The sequence below is a fragment of the Dromaius novaehollandiae genome, chromosome 8, assembly GCF_036370855.1.
Source record: "Dromaius novaehollandiae isolate bDroNov1 chromosome 8, bDroNov1.hap1, whole genome shotgun sequence".
In the NCBI taxonomy this organism is placed as follows: domain Eukaryota; kingdom Metazoa; phylum Chordata; class Aves; order Casuariiformes; family Dromaiidae; genus Dromaius; species Dromaius novaehollandiae.
In genome coordinates this window covers 13,405,669-13,421,624 of record NC_088105.1, presented here as the reverse complement: position 1 = coordinate 13,421,624, position 15,956 = coordinate 13,405,669, and the positions used below count along the sequence as shown (strand labels likewise).

Sequence of the window (15,956 nt, the reverse complement as noted above, 5' to 3'; positions counted from 1 at the left end):
TGCCAAATCATGAAGAGATGTCTGTTTGGATGAATAAATATGTTGGGAACACAAATTGCCAAGCTTCCTACAGATGTGCCTGTGCAATTAACTGTGCCGTGAAAGCAACTTTAGTCGGTCATACTTGGTGGTCTAGAGGCCCTTTCCCTTAAACCTCACGGAAGCAATGTAGTTCTGTTCCCTCCCTTCAATATCACCAGTCATTAAAAAAAATCTTACTAGAGAGCAGTTATTTATTCTCAGATGATTTTGGGGGTGGGTTTTTTTGGTTCGTTGGTTGGGGTTTTTTTGAAGCAAGCTATTTGTGATTGTTTGCAGAAATACCTGGGGATAAGAAAATGACCATTTTAGGTAGAAGAGCCTCAAGAATTCTATTCTGCCTCATCAAGTAGTATTTCAGCAAGTAATATGTATTACCTAACTGTATAGGAAAAAATTAAGTTCTGTTGACGAGTTATTTGCCTGCTGGCCAGTTGATACTGCCTTGGCCACATTTCTCTTGAGGGGCTGTGTTCTCTGGCTGCTCTGCAGGCAGGGCTTCCTTCATTCTGGATCTGAAATCATCCCAGATGTATCTTTGCACTCTGCAGGCCTTCTTCTGGCTCTTACGCGGTATACTTTCAAAGTTATTTGCAGTTCAGCTTCCTCTTTAGGGTCATGTATGGATGCTGGTTCTTTTTTGTCCAAGTTCACAACAATGTTGAAATTGGTGGAAATTTTGTGGAAATTTTCAGGCTTGTGCTTGACTGTGGATATCCTAGAATTAGGAAGTGGACTTCAGTGTTTCTCTTGCTTATGATATCTTTGTAAGAATCTTCTTGTGTCAGAGTGTCTGGACTTTTAATAAACTTGTTCCCTCTTTGTGTATCAGGCCAATTTTGCACTGAAGATGTTGATGAGTGTCAGCTCCAGCCCAATGCTTGTCAGAACGGAGGTACCTGCACCAACCACAACGGAGGGTATGCCTGCGTCTGTGTCAATGGCTGGAGTGGGGACGACTGCAGCAAGAACATCGATGATTGCTTCACTGCCTCCTGTGCTAATGGATCTACTTGCATTGATCGAGTGGCTTCTTTTTCGTGCATTTGTCCAGAAGGAAAGGCAGGTAAGGATGGAAAATATGTGTAGCTCTGTCACTTCTGAAAAGATAAAACATCATAACTTTGAAGTTGATGCATCGCTTAAAGTGGTGTGCTTATTTTAAATGTTTTGTGATAAAACCAGGAGAGACAAAAGCAAACGCATGCTGTCTGTGAGCAAAGACTTCTTACACCTCTGTAACTAAGAACAAAAAGTGTTTGTATTGAGCTAGTGGAAAAACTTTTAACAATTTTTATTGCTGAGAAAGTAGATGTTTTTCCAATGCTTAGCAGGGCCTATTTTTGAGAAGTTATGGGTGGAGATGAGCTGTTGTGTGCCGTTTACAATAACTGTACTCAGAAGTGTAGGAAGTGAACTCAGATATTTTTGCACAATTGAGGATGCCTTTACTGGCATAATGGAAAAGTTCCTATTGTAGGGTAGGTAAAAAGGTTGAGGTCTCCTAACGACTACTAGAAACATAAGTGGTATACCTGAACTAAGAAAGAGAGCTTCATGCATCCCTGTATTTTCAGCTGTCAGAGGAATCATCATGCTAGTTGGAGAGAAGAACTAGTTAACTGCTCCCAAAAGGAGGTTTTGGTAACAGTAAGCCATTGTAGAGTTCCAGAGGTGCTAGAGACACCTCTGAAGTCATAGATTCTGTATTTAATAATGTTTTGTAAGTGCATGGTGAAATTCCTTTGGCAGTCTGTGAGTTGAAGTCTACAAGAAGCCACCCACACTTCTAGCTATGGGCATCTCTATTTGAAATACTAGGATGGAGAATTCGATTTTGTAACATGCAGTCCGCCTGCTGTATCTCACTTTTTTGAATGAACTCTTGTATGCTTCTCTAGGTCTTCTGTGCCACTTGGATGATGCATGCGTTAGCAATCCATGTCAGAAGGGTGCTCTGTGTGATACTAATCCTGTGAACGGTCATTATATCTGCACTTGTCCTCAAGGCCATAAGGGAGCAGACTGCACTGAGGATGTGGACGAATGTGCAATGGGTGAGTTTCCATTTGCCGTTTGGGATTGTTTGCTTTACAAACTAATGGAGGCGTAGGAATACAAATTCTGTCGTAGCTTCTCAACATGAGTGACACTCCTTCCCTGTTCTCTGCCTTCCGTTTCAGTGTCCTTAGTTGAAGTTTGAATCTTGCATTGAGATTTGCGGCAAAGGGCTGAGTCAGAGGAGCTGTCTGTATGTGAACTGTCAGCCTGTGAAATATGAAAAGCAGTGAGATAAACTTAACCATTCTTCGTCGTATGATAGAGCTTTAGCCCTATCCTAGGGGTGCACACAAACAGCTGCAATAATTGAACTGGCACTCGGTTACTTCTGTTGTACACTGCAGTCCTCAGTTCATGTAGGAGCTGTTGCAGCTCCTCTCTTGATAGGAATATACAAAGGATATGAAACAGCCAGAATGTGACTGGGTCTTTTGACTGCCTTTACAGACTGGTGACCATCTGGGCCTTTAAAGCTCTAGTTCTCCGATTAGAGAGATTAGAGATCTATCTCTGATAGATCTTTCTATTGTGTTGTGCTGGGGATTAGCTGGACTCTTGCACATTTCCTTATAGTTTTGGGTGTGTGTGTTTGTTTGTAGAATGTGCTTTGTGAAGGTAATGCCTTACCAGGACTCATAGAAGTAACAGGGGGGAAAAAAAGCATTTCTGTGAATTTCATTCTTCAGTCTGCCTTGGACAAGAGTGCAGTTCCTTTTTGAAAGGTGGTTTTGGTGGTTTTCAGCATCTTAGCATCAGGAGTGAAGTAAATGGAAAAGATAACCTAGAGATGAGGCCTTCAAAGCAGAGTTAATTCTCTAATCTGTGTTAGTTGATGCTCTCCTCTTTGAGAACTGTTGTTAGCAATATGGACCAGAATTGCTCCATTGGTCCATTGGTAATGATGGTAGCCTTTTCCCAATAGATGAACGGTCCTTTCCCCTGTATTACTTGCCAGAAAGGAATGGCGTTAGAAAGATCTTGACTAATAAAGGTTGCTGTGACTTTCCTGCTCAGAGGAGAGATTTTGACACAGATATTTTTTTTTCTTGCAGCAAACAGCAATCCGTGTGAACACGCTGGGAAATGTGTAAACACAGAAGGCTCTTTCCACTGTGAGTGTTTGAAGGGTTATACAGGACCTCGGTGTGAAATGGACATCAACGAATGCCACTCTAATCCGTGTCAGAACGATGCCACCTGCCTGGATAAAATTGGAGGATTCACGTGTCTCTGCATGCCAGGTGAGGCGAGTTACTGACAAAGATGGGGCTTCCAGCAAAGGTGGAAAAAATCAGAAGGTGGAGCACAGGAAAGGTTGCCAGCTCTGCCAAGGTGGAAAGCAAAGCTGTGATGGGGTGAGGCTAAATGAAACAGTGATGGCTGTGGCAACACCACCCAAAAAGGCTTGGCAGTTTGTGGCGGGGGGGGGAGAAAGCGATCTCTTACGTCAGTGAATGAAGTTTGTCTTCTAAGCTGGAATGCCCATGAATGTTTGTTACTCTACCTATTAAAGCATGTGAATGAAAATTTATATCAGTGTAAGCAAAGCAGGTGCAAACTTTAAAAGAATGACCATGTTCTGAGGTATGTGTTTTATGGTTCTGGATAAAAGAGTGTGATTGTTTTTGGGTTTTGTTGCTTAAAATAACCCAAATGATGCAATCTTCCATTTACCTGGGGAACTAACCATAATAATGTTACCTGATGGAAGTCTTGCTTATAAAATGTACCATGTCCAACATGCCAATGATCTGTATAGTCTGCTATTTTGCCTTCTGATTAAAAAGTGGTTTTTTAAAAAAAAAAGTGCAGGTTGCCAGTTGCACGATCATATAAAGTATGATGAAAGAATTGTGACCCCTGCAGGTGATCAGCTGATACCATGAAAACTAAAATAAGTTTATGTTAGTATATAATCTCTGAAGAGAGGTGGAACTCATGTCCCAAGTTTTTCCTAAAATTCTCCTAAAATTGTCTTTCTATTCTGTCATTAATTTTAGCTTAAGGATTTTTTTGAAATGTCTGCTGTTTGTTACTTTACCTATTGCTTTACATTGGTGCATACCTAAATCTATTGATGATCTTTTCCAAAACACTAGAACATAACCGCCTGTCATCATATGGAAGAAACTATTAGATGTTAATTTGGTACGAACTTGTTCATCTGTTACCATTGATGAAATGGGCACATTCAGGATATTTATTTCAACAACTGAAAAATGCACTTTCAACGTCCATTTTTAGCCTCTGATGCACATTCTAACCTCAGAGGTTCTGCAAACTCTACTGCAGTCATACTAGGCTTAGGTTTTCAGCACTGATAAAAGAGGCAGTCAGAGTCTCGGGCACATTCTAATGCCTTCAGTCACCTATTTTATTTTATTTTGTTTGTTTATTTTTTACAGGATTTAAAGGTATTCACTGTGAAGAAGATATTGATGAGTGTCTAAGTAACCCCTGTGTGAACAATGGAGAGTGTCTTGACAAAGTCAACCGCTTCCTCTGTGTCTGTCCTCCTGGTGAGTACTTACTTCTGGAAGTTTTTTCCTGCATCAGCTTACCAAGAATCGGTAGAACACCAGTGAAAGGTTGTGGAAAGTACATTTCTTGCGAGTGTTTGTGGTCCTAGTGCCACATCTGTTTGAACAAGTTAGTTGCAATCACTGGTAAATAAGAATAAATACCTATCTGGTTGCAGTAAGATTATGCGTGTAACTGGGTGAGTGTTGAGGAATATACAGTTGGATGTCTCTTGTTAAAGGATAGTTAGCAGCAAGAACTGCTGTCACTACGGATATCATAGTGAGATATAGAGTAATATTTATAAATATGTATTAAAAACCAGAGCCTCTGCATACTTTTTCTCCTGTGTTTGAGGTATATAGGCAGAAACCATTTTCCATCAGTATAGCTTGTGTTACTTGCACGAGGAGGAGAGAGGTGGATTAGGTCTCCACTTTACGAAAGAGGGGTAAATGCTGAGCTGAGGGATCAATGTTAGCTATAGAGTAAACATCACTTGTGTTCCTGGTGGCTCGCAAAAAGTTTTGAGATCAGAATATGCTTGGCAAAAGCATGCTCTGCATCCTTTCTTACTGAGTAATGATGATCTGGCTTTTATCCCACTCTTCCTTTAGTTCTTTTCCCTCAGGAAACATTCCTGAAGCTTTTGATTTTTTGCTTGAAGTGCCTAGGGATCTGCATCATAAGTGACATAACCTACTGATAGTTTATTGACTATTTCAAGATACATATTGAAAGATACAGAGCTGCATTGTACTACATGTCCCACGCTGCTGTAGTAATTCTAGTCTGGAGGCTTTCGTAATGAATGCGTTATTGTTCATTGGCAGTCGCTTGCTTTGATTGCTGGAAAATTTTTCCCTTTATTTTGTTGATGGCCTCTGAGTTTCTTAGGCAGGCATACTGGTCAGTGGTGGACACCACTTGTGCTCTGTTTGCTTTGTTTCTGTTTGCCTTGGCCAGCCCTGTTTTCAGGCTGCTCCTGCTCCTTTGACCTGGAAGAGAGAAACTGTTTTGTCTGGTGGTTTCGATGAGGAACCAATCTGCCACAGTTGTGGTGTGTGTGCTTAATGATGCAATCCAGCCTAGATTTGCTGATCTTATATTTGGATGGTTTTAAGAATTTGCTAATAAGTAATTCCTGACAGTGCAGCTGTTAGGTTACCACTTCAAATTACTTCTGGATTTTCATCTTTTTCTGCCTTTCAGGGTTCAGTGGTGCCGTGTGTCAGATTGATATAGACGACTGCTCCAGCACGCCATGTCTCAATGGAGCCAAATGTATTGACCATCCCAATGGCTATGAGTGCCAGTGTGCCACAGGTTAGTCTCGTGTTCCAAGCCCCTGGACTGGCAATTGCATGCGACCTAAATATAGGGGTGGTCAAAGAAGCGTCAGTGTTCTCTCTTTCTCTGAAAAACTTCTTGTTTGTCATAAAGCTTTGTCTACTCCTTTGCGGCAGACAATAGCACTTAAATAAAGAAACCTTTTGACTTGTGGCAGCAGTGAGTTCACAACTGATGAGAGTTCTGGCCTCCCTCCTTCAGTCCCATCTCTTGTTTCCCAGAAAGTGATAGCTTCTTCTGTATTGATTATGGAATCCCTGAATGGAAAAACAGCAGTGTGAAGCCTTTTATCTGTGGTTTTCCCTTCTTTCTTCTGGGGCGGTATATATTATTCAGTTGGAGAACAAGAGATGGACAGCGCTATACTATTGTGTATTCTTATTTCTGTTGCTTCAGAGTATTTTATATCAAAAGTGGAAGATTTAAGTGCAGTAAAAATTGAGTGCACTGGAAGAAGTATCGCACATAGTCACCTGGCAGAATGTAGTTTAAAAGATTTGTAGAGCGTCATACAGACATTTTGACAGAGCTATGGATGGAACTCAGGTTTTTTGAATGTACTTACAGTTAACCAAGGAATGAAGGAATTATGTTAGGAAGTGTCAGGTTTAATTATAGGATTTGCTTGTCTTAGAACCTCTAAGAGCGATGTAGATATATTTCAACTGTAGCTTTTATATCTGGTCAGATAAGAGAGTGTGGGCAGTTGAGAGCTATTACACTTCTTTAAATCTCAGTAAGGATGGATGACTTTTGGTTGCTTTCAGTTAATGGTGGCTCATGACACAGATTCAGCCTGGCCAGGTGTGGAATTCACTGGCTTTAGCGCTTCTGTTAGGGAAGAGGCTGAATCGTTCATGGAGCTGCCTCTGTCCCAGAAATGTACTGTTAGGTTGATTAGGTTCATGAGCATTTTTTCTCATTTTGAATCATTCCAAAATCAAATTGTTAAAGCCAATTAGTTTGGCTTCAGTAACTTATTCTGCACTGTACAGAATCTAACAGAGGTTAGCCTAAAAATTCCTCCTCTTCTTACACCCCTCATCCCCAATAATGTGCCTGAAAAAACAATGAATGTGTTGCAAATAGGGGAATGAAATAGTTCTAATCAAGAGAGGAGTAGTTATTCTTGTTAAGATTCTCCTTTTGATTACTGTGTGTGACAGAATAAGCTGACACTTGCAGAAAGAAGAAAAGCTTAAGTCTGCTCTGAACTTGGAAGCTATCTTAGAAAGTCTTTCTCAAGCTGGTGTGTGGTCTGCTTGCTTTCATTCACTGAGAGTGCAGAGCTGCTTTATTAACTCTTTCCAGAGCTTTCTGGGCCTAGGAGTGTTCTGGGTTGTGTAGTGGGTGATCATTTTTGCTCTAAAGATGCAGAAGAAAGTGTTCTGCTAAAGGGACTGGCAGGAAAAGACAGCACTGTATCCTATTCCTGATAATCTGGAGAGCTGCACCTTGAAAAACATGCTCTGAATTAGGGCACAGAGCTATTTGGAAACCATCTAGGTACAGAAATTTTGGGCTTCCCATGAAAGGAGGAGGGAATTCCTTCTCCATGAAGGCACATGGCATATGGAGAATTTTCAAGGAATGGGCTGAAAGCAACCAAATGTATGGGGTGCTGGTGCTGCAGCTCTTAGTGACATCCCTGGTTAGGTACGCTGGCTGAAAACTGAAGAGGGAGTCTGTACTGGGACTTCTTTCCGTGCACTCTCAGGGATTTGTTTGTTCTACATTCTCCAAGAGTCTTTTCTTGCCTAGTCTAAGAGTGAATTCATGTCTCACTAAGATATGTGCAGTTAAGAAATCTTTAAAAAAAAAAAAAAAAAAAAAAAGTGTATGTGATTTTAGGACTAAAGTGGTTCAGATGAACTACAATAGGAGGCAAGGAAATCATTTTTTGAACAAATAAGTGCTAGGTGTTGTATTTAATATGGCAGTTAGCTTTCTATAAGACTGAAAAATAGAATTCAGCATGGGGCAGCTCAGTTATGGGAAAATAATGTTTGAATATGTTCTTATTCTGTCTCATAAATGAGTGACTTACGTGTTCCCTGAATGATAATCACCAGCTGCAGAACTGATTGAAAACTGCAGAATGTTTGGCCAAATGCTGTACAGATAGCTCTATTTACTGCTTGCTTTTTGTCTTTTCTTTCCCTTCTGGCATTATTCCACTTCTCCTTCCCAGTGGTAGATCATGGCTTTCCTTTTCTTCAGTTGTCTTAGGTCTTTCTTCTTTTCTTTCCCTCCGACCTCTGTTTTTTGCCACTGTTTGTCCTCTTCTCGGTTTGTTTTTCTCCCTTCTCTAACATCTTTTTATATCTATTTCTCTAACTAGCTTCCCTTCCCTCTCCTCACCTATTTCCACACCCATTCATCCATGCATACGTTCGCAGAGCTTGGAAAAGTTAGCCGTCACCTGGTATGTTTGAACAGAGAACTAGCCACAAACCTGTATGAAAAATGGGGAGCCTGTTACCAGTTATAATACTCAGGTGAGAATCACTCTTCAGCTGTTGAAATTCCCTGCAGCCTGGTTTGTATCAGTCTCCTGCTAATGCTTGAAATACTAAGTTCTACCTTCCTTTTTTCCAGCTGCTGGAAGGCAGAATGAGCTCCAAAACCTCATCTCTCAAACCTTTCTTAAATTGTCCCTGTTTCATAGAGCTCTGCTCTATTGTGGAAAACAGGGCTCTTGGGGGAGTTGTCTGCTGTTTTAATCATTCCAGAAGTTTTTTTTCTTTTTAGAGCCCTTCCATTGAATAGATTCTGTCCTCCTCCTCTGTTGCTCAGGATGTTTCCCAGCTGAAGCAGAATGAAACAGGCCAAGTTTCTGCTTGTTTCATTTGCTCATAAGTGAAGAGGTTGCTTTCAGTCTTTCATAAATCTGCAGTTGGTGCGTGACTGGAGTTATTGAAAGGTTTTCCAGTGAGAGGGGCAAGAGACGTTTTTTTTCTTTTTAGTAAGGAGAGCTGCAGAAGCTGTGATGTGAGCCCAGGGAGCTCCCTTGGGAGAGTTTCTGCAGCATCTTTGCAATGATTTCCTGTAAGGAAAAAGTCAAATCCTTCGGATTATTGTATAGAGGAAATAATGACAAGAGAGTGCTTTCAGATAGTTGACATTGATGCAAGTAAATATTTCTGATGGTGATTTACGTGTTTCCTCTCATTGCTACTGTGTTTTGAATATAGTGAGGGTAACTACTTCTGATGCCAGGATTCTCCATGCAAGATGTTCTGTAAAATGCTGTGAGCTGTAGAGGAGTCTGTTGTTTTCCAGGGCTGGGAAATGGACAACAGCTGAGATGCCCAGATACCCTTTATGCTCTGTATGCCACTTCACTGATTTTTAATATGATGCTTTCTATGTCTGCATTATATTCACTACAGCATCATACCAATTTACCTTAATTACTTAATTACTCCTGTTGGTCATTTTTCCTTAGGTTTTACTGGCCTTTTGTGTGAGGAGAATATCAACAACTGTGATCCTGATCCTTGCCACCATGGTGAATGTCAAGATGGAATTGATTCGTACGCATGTATATGCAATCCTGGCTACATGGGTGCCATATGCAGCGAGCAGATAGATGAATGCCACAGCAACCCCTGCCTCCATCAAGGGCGCTGCATCGATTTGGTGAATGGCTATCAGTGCAACTGCTTGCTGGGCACTTCAGGTACATAATGCACAAGGTGAAAGGGTTGAATTCCAATAGAATTCAAGCATAGTTAGTTCTTATGTCTGCTCTGATGTGCGCTGAATTTGCATAGAGAGGTAAGCCTATGGTATGAGGTTAAGGAGATTGTATTTTCTTCACGTGAATTTTGCTTGCTGCATTTTCCTGTGTTTGTGTGGATTGTCTAACCCTCACTGGTACTTCAGCCAGTCTTGGAAGAATTTACCTCCTCTTTACCCCCAAAATTCAAGCCTGCAGGTGTATCTCCTGGAAAAAATGGGTCTGATGTTCAAGATGCTTTATTCCTTTCCTTAATGACTTATTGACAAGTTCAGTGTCATAGTCAGCATCCATTGATTCAGGTGACGTTCCTCTGTGTCACACTGCTTCTGCATCATCACCTGTATAAATTGCACCAGTCCACGTGTAACTTCAAAGTAGGCAGGATTCTTAATTTGGCTCTTTCCCCAGGAAATAATTTTGTTGTCCATCTTGTAACATTTGGCCTCTTCTAACTTTTTTTCAGGAGTGAACTGTGAAAATAACTTTGATGACTGTGCGAGTAACCCCTGCATTCACGGGGACTGTATCGATGGCATTAATCGCTACAACTGTGCTTGCAAACCTGGATTTACAGGTAAAGTCCTACCTGATAGCTTTGAGTTGTTCTGAAGATAGTTATCCTGTCTCGTAGCTAAGGAAGCTGCTCTTTGCATACTGACTACAAGGGATTCGGTTAGTATCTCAGTAAATCCTTCTAATCTTTGAAACTTGGCATCTTACATTAAAACCAAGCTCTACCATGCAGAGAAATGTCCTAATCTGTGCTGTGAAATGCTGTTCTTAGGTAAATAAGTCCAATCCATGGTTCTCCGTTTTATAACAAACAAACCCATGCGACTTTGGTTTATTGTTTACAGCTTCTTTCCAGGGACAGGGAATATTGAACAGTATAGACAGGTGTGTGTTTGAAGAGTATCTTGGGCTTTGACCATGAATAGTGTTTCTGGGAGTGAAAAACATTAATTCAGTGTTCTAGTGAACACATTAGTGATTTCTTTCCACTCTGAAGTTTCCCATTGAATAACCTGTTCTCTTCACTAATTCTATTTCATAATGTCATGTCTTTTGTTTCCCCTTTAAATAATAAGGACTTATGTAATACTGTACAAACAAGACTGAAAAAAGAAGCTTTTATGCCCCTTCAGATTGGTGCTCAGATCTGTAGATCTTCCCCAGGACTAGTTCTGATGACTAAAGCACATCTCAGCGTTATTTATGATAGACGTAATATGTTTTGAGCTATCTTGGATAATATGCTCATAAAAAAATTGTCTCAAGGCAATCGATACTGTTTATAACAGTTTTCTCATCGCGTTTGTTACTGTTTATTACTGAATGATTCTAATTAGAATTGGTCTGAAATGCATTAGAAACAGCACTGAGATGTTCATGTGTCGTGCACGTCTCTAAACTTCTGGAGTTCCTTCCATGGGCCCTAGCATGGTGGTACTGTCCAGCCCACAGAACAGTCTTCCTTTTTGTCTGCCTTCAATATTTGTTCTTCTAGTGGACTCTTTACTGTTATGCTCTTAAAATACTTCAGTTATTTGATGAATTGGCGTTTTTCAGTCATCGAAGAGTGGCCATGCTTGGGATCTCGTTACTTTGTTCTTTCCTTAGGCTCAGAATGCTTTTCAGCTTACTGCTGGAAAACTACAGGCAGAATGAGTACTGCTTCACAAGATCTTATGGTCAAAACTTTAAGGTCTTGCAGTCCAGGCATACACAGTAAACAGAGGCTGGGCAAAACAGGAAACGGTGTTATTTACATTTCCTTTTACGCGATAAACCACAAGAACTATATTTACTGCAGAGAGTATAGCGGTATTGGTTGTTCAAAGGGTAGCTACTTCAATGCAGAGTAGCAGGGCTTTGACAAGTGGAGCTCAAGAGGTTTGTTCCAAGCATGATACAATTGAGTAATTTTTGTCTTCCTATTATTAACTAGTTATTATTAATGGAATTCTGTTGAGATTCTTGAATGGTCTATAAATACTTGTTAAGTATAAATGCTATTTTCCAGGCACAGAAAAGTACTGTCTTTCAAAAATGCTTCTGTTGATTTCAGCTGAAGTTAAAGTCACTCTAGCACGCAAGATCTGTCCCTCCACATTGGCTTTACTGAACTGTCTCTCAACATTTGTTCTTGCAAATATGCAAAGTAAATGTTTTTATAAGAAATACTGTTTAATAAAGAATATTTTTATAGGCCCACGATGTAGTGTGGATATTGATGAATGCACATCCAGCCCCTGTCATAATGGTGGAACATGTATAAATGAGATCAATGGCTTTCGGTGTGTGTGTCCTGAAGGTTACCATCATCCTCACTGTCAGTCACAGGCAGATGGCTGTCTTAGTAATCCCTGTGTACATGGCAACTGCACACATGTTATTAGTGGGTAAGTTCTTACTGTCACATTTAATGCCTTGAAGTCCTTATTTTAGAAGTAGTACAAGAATATGAATATTCACGAGGCTACAGTTATGCCCCCAGCCTAAAGTCTTTTGAGTGTGGGTTCAAAAGCAAGTCCAAACCATATGTGTAGTTTTAAAAACAGCCACCTGATCAAATGAGGAGGGCACTGTTAAACATGTTTGAAAACTGATTTTTTAATGGGGTTTCTTCTGTGCGTTGCTGGTGCAGTGCTAAATGCGCCGTTTGCAAATGGTAAAATCTTCCTAGCAGCATGACTTTTTAGGGTGTCCATCTATGACAAACTCACATTTGTCTGCTGCCTTGTAAATTTTTTTTGTTTTGCCCAGAGTTCATCGTAACTTGAGGCTTATGGTTTTTCACTAATTTCTCAGTTAGCTTAGAATCCAAACATGTCCATTGCCCATGACATGATCGCAATAAGCTGTAGACCTTTAGTCACCAGCTGCAGTCTGTGCTGTTTCAAAGTTGGTTTTTCTGTCTCTGCTTTGTATTCTTTGCTGTCTTTGCATGGGCATGTAGCACGGGTGGTGTGGCACTGCCTAAAGGAGGGTTCTGTGTCGTTCAAGTAAGCAGAAAAGTGAAATAAAGAAATGGTTCCACTTTCTTTTTGTGTGTGTGCAGCAGCAACTTACTCCATCAAATTTTAAAATGTGGAGCATAGAGGCTGTCTTGTTTTTGTGGTTACTGCCTTTTTGCTACCCAAATACTCTGTATTAAAGAACAAGCAAATAACTTTTTTGACAGTTCACTGGGAGATGGAGAACAGCGTCAGAAGGCTGGCTGGGGAAAGTTATGATTAACAACCCGTTAGAGGGGATTAGGTAAAGGTACCTCTTCAAAGGTTAGAAAAGGAGCTCAGTAGAGAAAGTCAAGGGGAAGGTACAAATTAATAGCTCATGCTCTCCATCTTCCTCCTGTTCCTTCTGTAAATTTATTTAACATTTTGTCTAAAACAAGATCAGTCATTACATTTCTGGGGAAAGCATTCCTTTTTAAGCAAGACATTTTGTTTGAGTCAGTGGATTGATGACATGCAGTTGGCCTCTGACTGTTTCCTCTAGCGACTTTCTCAAGATCAGATTTATTGCTGAGCAGTGCTTGTCTAGTACAGTTTATCCAAGGCTGATTCCATCAGTTTTAGTCACTCTGTTGCGTGCCTGAAAGAAGAAAGGAAAGTTCTTTCTGGCCATTTTGATGGCAGTAGTCGCTTGTGAATCTTCCCATCCAGGAAACCCAAATGCTGAGGTCAGGAGCCTTGAACTGAGACTCCTTTTTGCTAATGATGAGTCTGTGGTAAATGAATGACCTGGGCTCTGGGAACCTAGGGTCTGTGGAGTTGGCAGGTGTAGGGAGGGAAGGCTTTTATTTGTAAAACTGTATGGGGGGCTCCACTGTGGATGGTGGTGGCTCCCAGACCTGAGCTGTGTCCTGGGAAGGGTTGTCAGCGCTTGGGCAAGGAAGTGATTTACCACTGCAGGTTGTTCTCTGGAGCAGGATTCAGCACTTTCTCTGGAGCAATCAGGAAGACTGTCTTTATTTCTAATTTAGCCTCCACATGAGCTTGGAAAGCCTTTGGTTCATCTCATCTGTCTTCTGTCGCCTGCATTCAGATTTATGCCCATTTGCACCTTGTGCTGGGTGCCAGATAAAAATAAGACTTGTTTGCACGATGGGGAGGGAGATCAGTGTGCACGTTGTGTGGCCTGAGCCCAGGGTGATTCACTGAGTCCTTGGTTTTATGTCATGTGGGTGGAGTGCTGTCCTGCTTCAGCTTCTGAAGCATGATGGAGTCAGTTGCTGCTGCTCCCAGCCAGCTGTTTTCATTTGTAGCCACTAGTTTATATTAAATCAGTCTATTTGTCTTTGGAACCTATTGTCCCTCCTTCCCCCCCCCTTTTTAAATCTTTTTTGTTTTTTCTGCCTGTCTATATATGTGTTGAGATGGTCTTTTCAAAAAAAAACATGTTTCGGATTAACAGAGTACTTTGTGAAAATTATAACGAAATGGGATGTGGCTTTAATGGTAGGTTTATTTCCAGTATTTTGGAAAATACGCAGCTAGGGTGAGCAATATAAATGTAACTTAGGACTATTCTAAAGACAAGTCTGGTTTTCTCTCAAAGACCATCTGCAGGAGAAAGTGGGCGGTGGAAGAGTTATTTCAGAATGCTCTGAAATTGCTGCTGTTTTTGCTTTTAAAGGTACAAGTGTGTCTGTGACCCAGGCTGGATAGGAGATTACTGTTCAACAGAAGGGAATGAATGTAAATCAAACCCGTGCCAGAACGGAGGAACTTGTGAGGATCTCTTGAATGGATATAGGTGCACCTGTAGGAAAGGATTCAAAGGTGAAAATACAGACAGAAGCTTCTGTTCTCTTTATCTTTCGGCTTCATTACACCCTCATTGTCATTTTAATCTTTTCATTAAACTTCATGGAAATAGGGAAAAGGGAAATGCCATGGTTACATGAAGTTAAACTACAGTTGGTTTCCTACAGACACAGTGTGGTAGTAGAATGCTTAGTAAAACCATTTTTAATTCTTGTTTGGATTTTCTTACTAAGAAATGTCCTGGTTGCAGTTCAGTTTAGTTTACTTGGTAAGAAAGTTTAACTGAGCTATGTAAATGCATTGAGAATTGAAGAGACATTAATTTACAGCCAGTTTAATACAGTTTAGTTCAGATTAATCTTCTGAAGTATGAAAACCTCTTAATGGGGAATAAGGCTACTCCAGAAAGATAACATTTTCCTTTTTTCAGATAACAGAGTTCAGGTAAGATATTTTAAAGTATTGTAACTTGCTGCATGAAAGCAACTAGGCATTTAGTGAGACAATGAGTTTGTCTTACTCTGCAAGAAATGTTTTTCAGGCAACAGTTTGTTTGATGTACAGTGCATTGCAATTTGATAGGCTAATCTTTGGGTGAAAAAGCTATGCTTGGTTGTGGCACTTTATAGAAATGCTGGTGATGTTTTTGCACAGTGGACAAATAAATCATTAACCACGAGTTCTTCCAGCATTTACTTTACAAAAACTAGTCAAAGGAAAAAGTGAAAGAACGTAATGTTAGAATCAGGTTATAAGGACAATATAAAACTAGAAGAGGAGCAAATAAAAAGAAAGATGTGGTCAGAAGAATAGTGGGCAAAGATGTCAAAGACTAAAGCTTTGTTTAAGCAGTACTAGCTGCATATTTGTGCCTTTCTTACTCACTGTATGTCTCCTCTGCAAGCAAGCTTTTAGCCTTTCTCTCTCGGGCTGAAATTTTAGAGCCTCCTGCTTCTCTGTCCCTCTCGACAGCTCACTGCAGTGAGTTTAGCTCTCTGTCACGCCCCTCCAAAAAACTTGTGTTACTTGGACCTAACATGGCTGCCTCCTGTTTGTACCCAGTGAGCCCATGAGGAGCGTTCTGATCTCTTCTTTCTCCTGCTGAGATTTTCCAAAAATGGAAATGCCATCCACTGCTTTGTAGGATAATCGTGCAAGTTACAGTTGCTGTATTCATTCTTCCAAGAAGCACCAGGCTCTTAGCTAGCAGTATGCACTCTTTGTTTTTCCCCTTCTGCTCTCCAGGTGTGAACTGCCAGGTGGTGGTGGCTCCTTGTTCCCCCGATCCATGTGAGAACTCAGGAATTTGCCAAGAATCTCCTGACCCTGAAGGCTATACCTGCCTCTGTGCCCCTGGCTGGGAAGGTAATGTGGACGGGTGACATATTTTAGTTTCAACTCCGAGCCATGCTGGTACAGAGCCTTTTGACCATTGACATAATGGGGGGGTCTTACTTCTGGACTCTCCG

The 15,956-nt window shown here is 40.8% G+C and overlaps 1 protein-coding gene across 2 annotated transcripts in view; it reads left to right on the top strand.

Annotated features, from left to right (window-relative positions):
* Positions 1–15,956, top strand: part of NOTCH2 (notch receptor 2) — a 92,602-nt gene that overhangs the window by 45,131 nt on the left and 31,515 nt on the right. For both annotated transcript variants that reach the window (XM_064515714.1, XM_026123352.2), the window contains exons 6-15: positions 872–1,105; positions 1,941–2,096; positions 3,153–3,341; positions 4,506–4,619; positions 5,833–5,946; positions 9,419–9,652; positions 10,179–10,289; positions 11,925–12,117; positions 14,357–14,502; positions 15,733–15,852. In XM_064515714.1, coding sequence (XP_064371784.1) covers positions 872–1,105; positions 1,941–2,096; positions 3,153–3,341; positions 4,506–4,619; positions 5,833–5,946; positions 9,419–9,652; positions 10,179–10,289; positions 11,925–12,117; positions 14,357–14,502; positions 15,733–15,852 — 1,611 coding nt within the window. The remainder of the gene's footprint in view (positions 1–871; positions 1,106–1,940; positions 2,097–3,152; positions 3,342–4,505; positions 4,620–5,832; positions 5,947–9,418; positions 9,653–10,178; positions 10,290–11,924; positions 12,118–14,356; positions 14,503–15,732; positions 15,853–15,956) is intronic.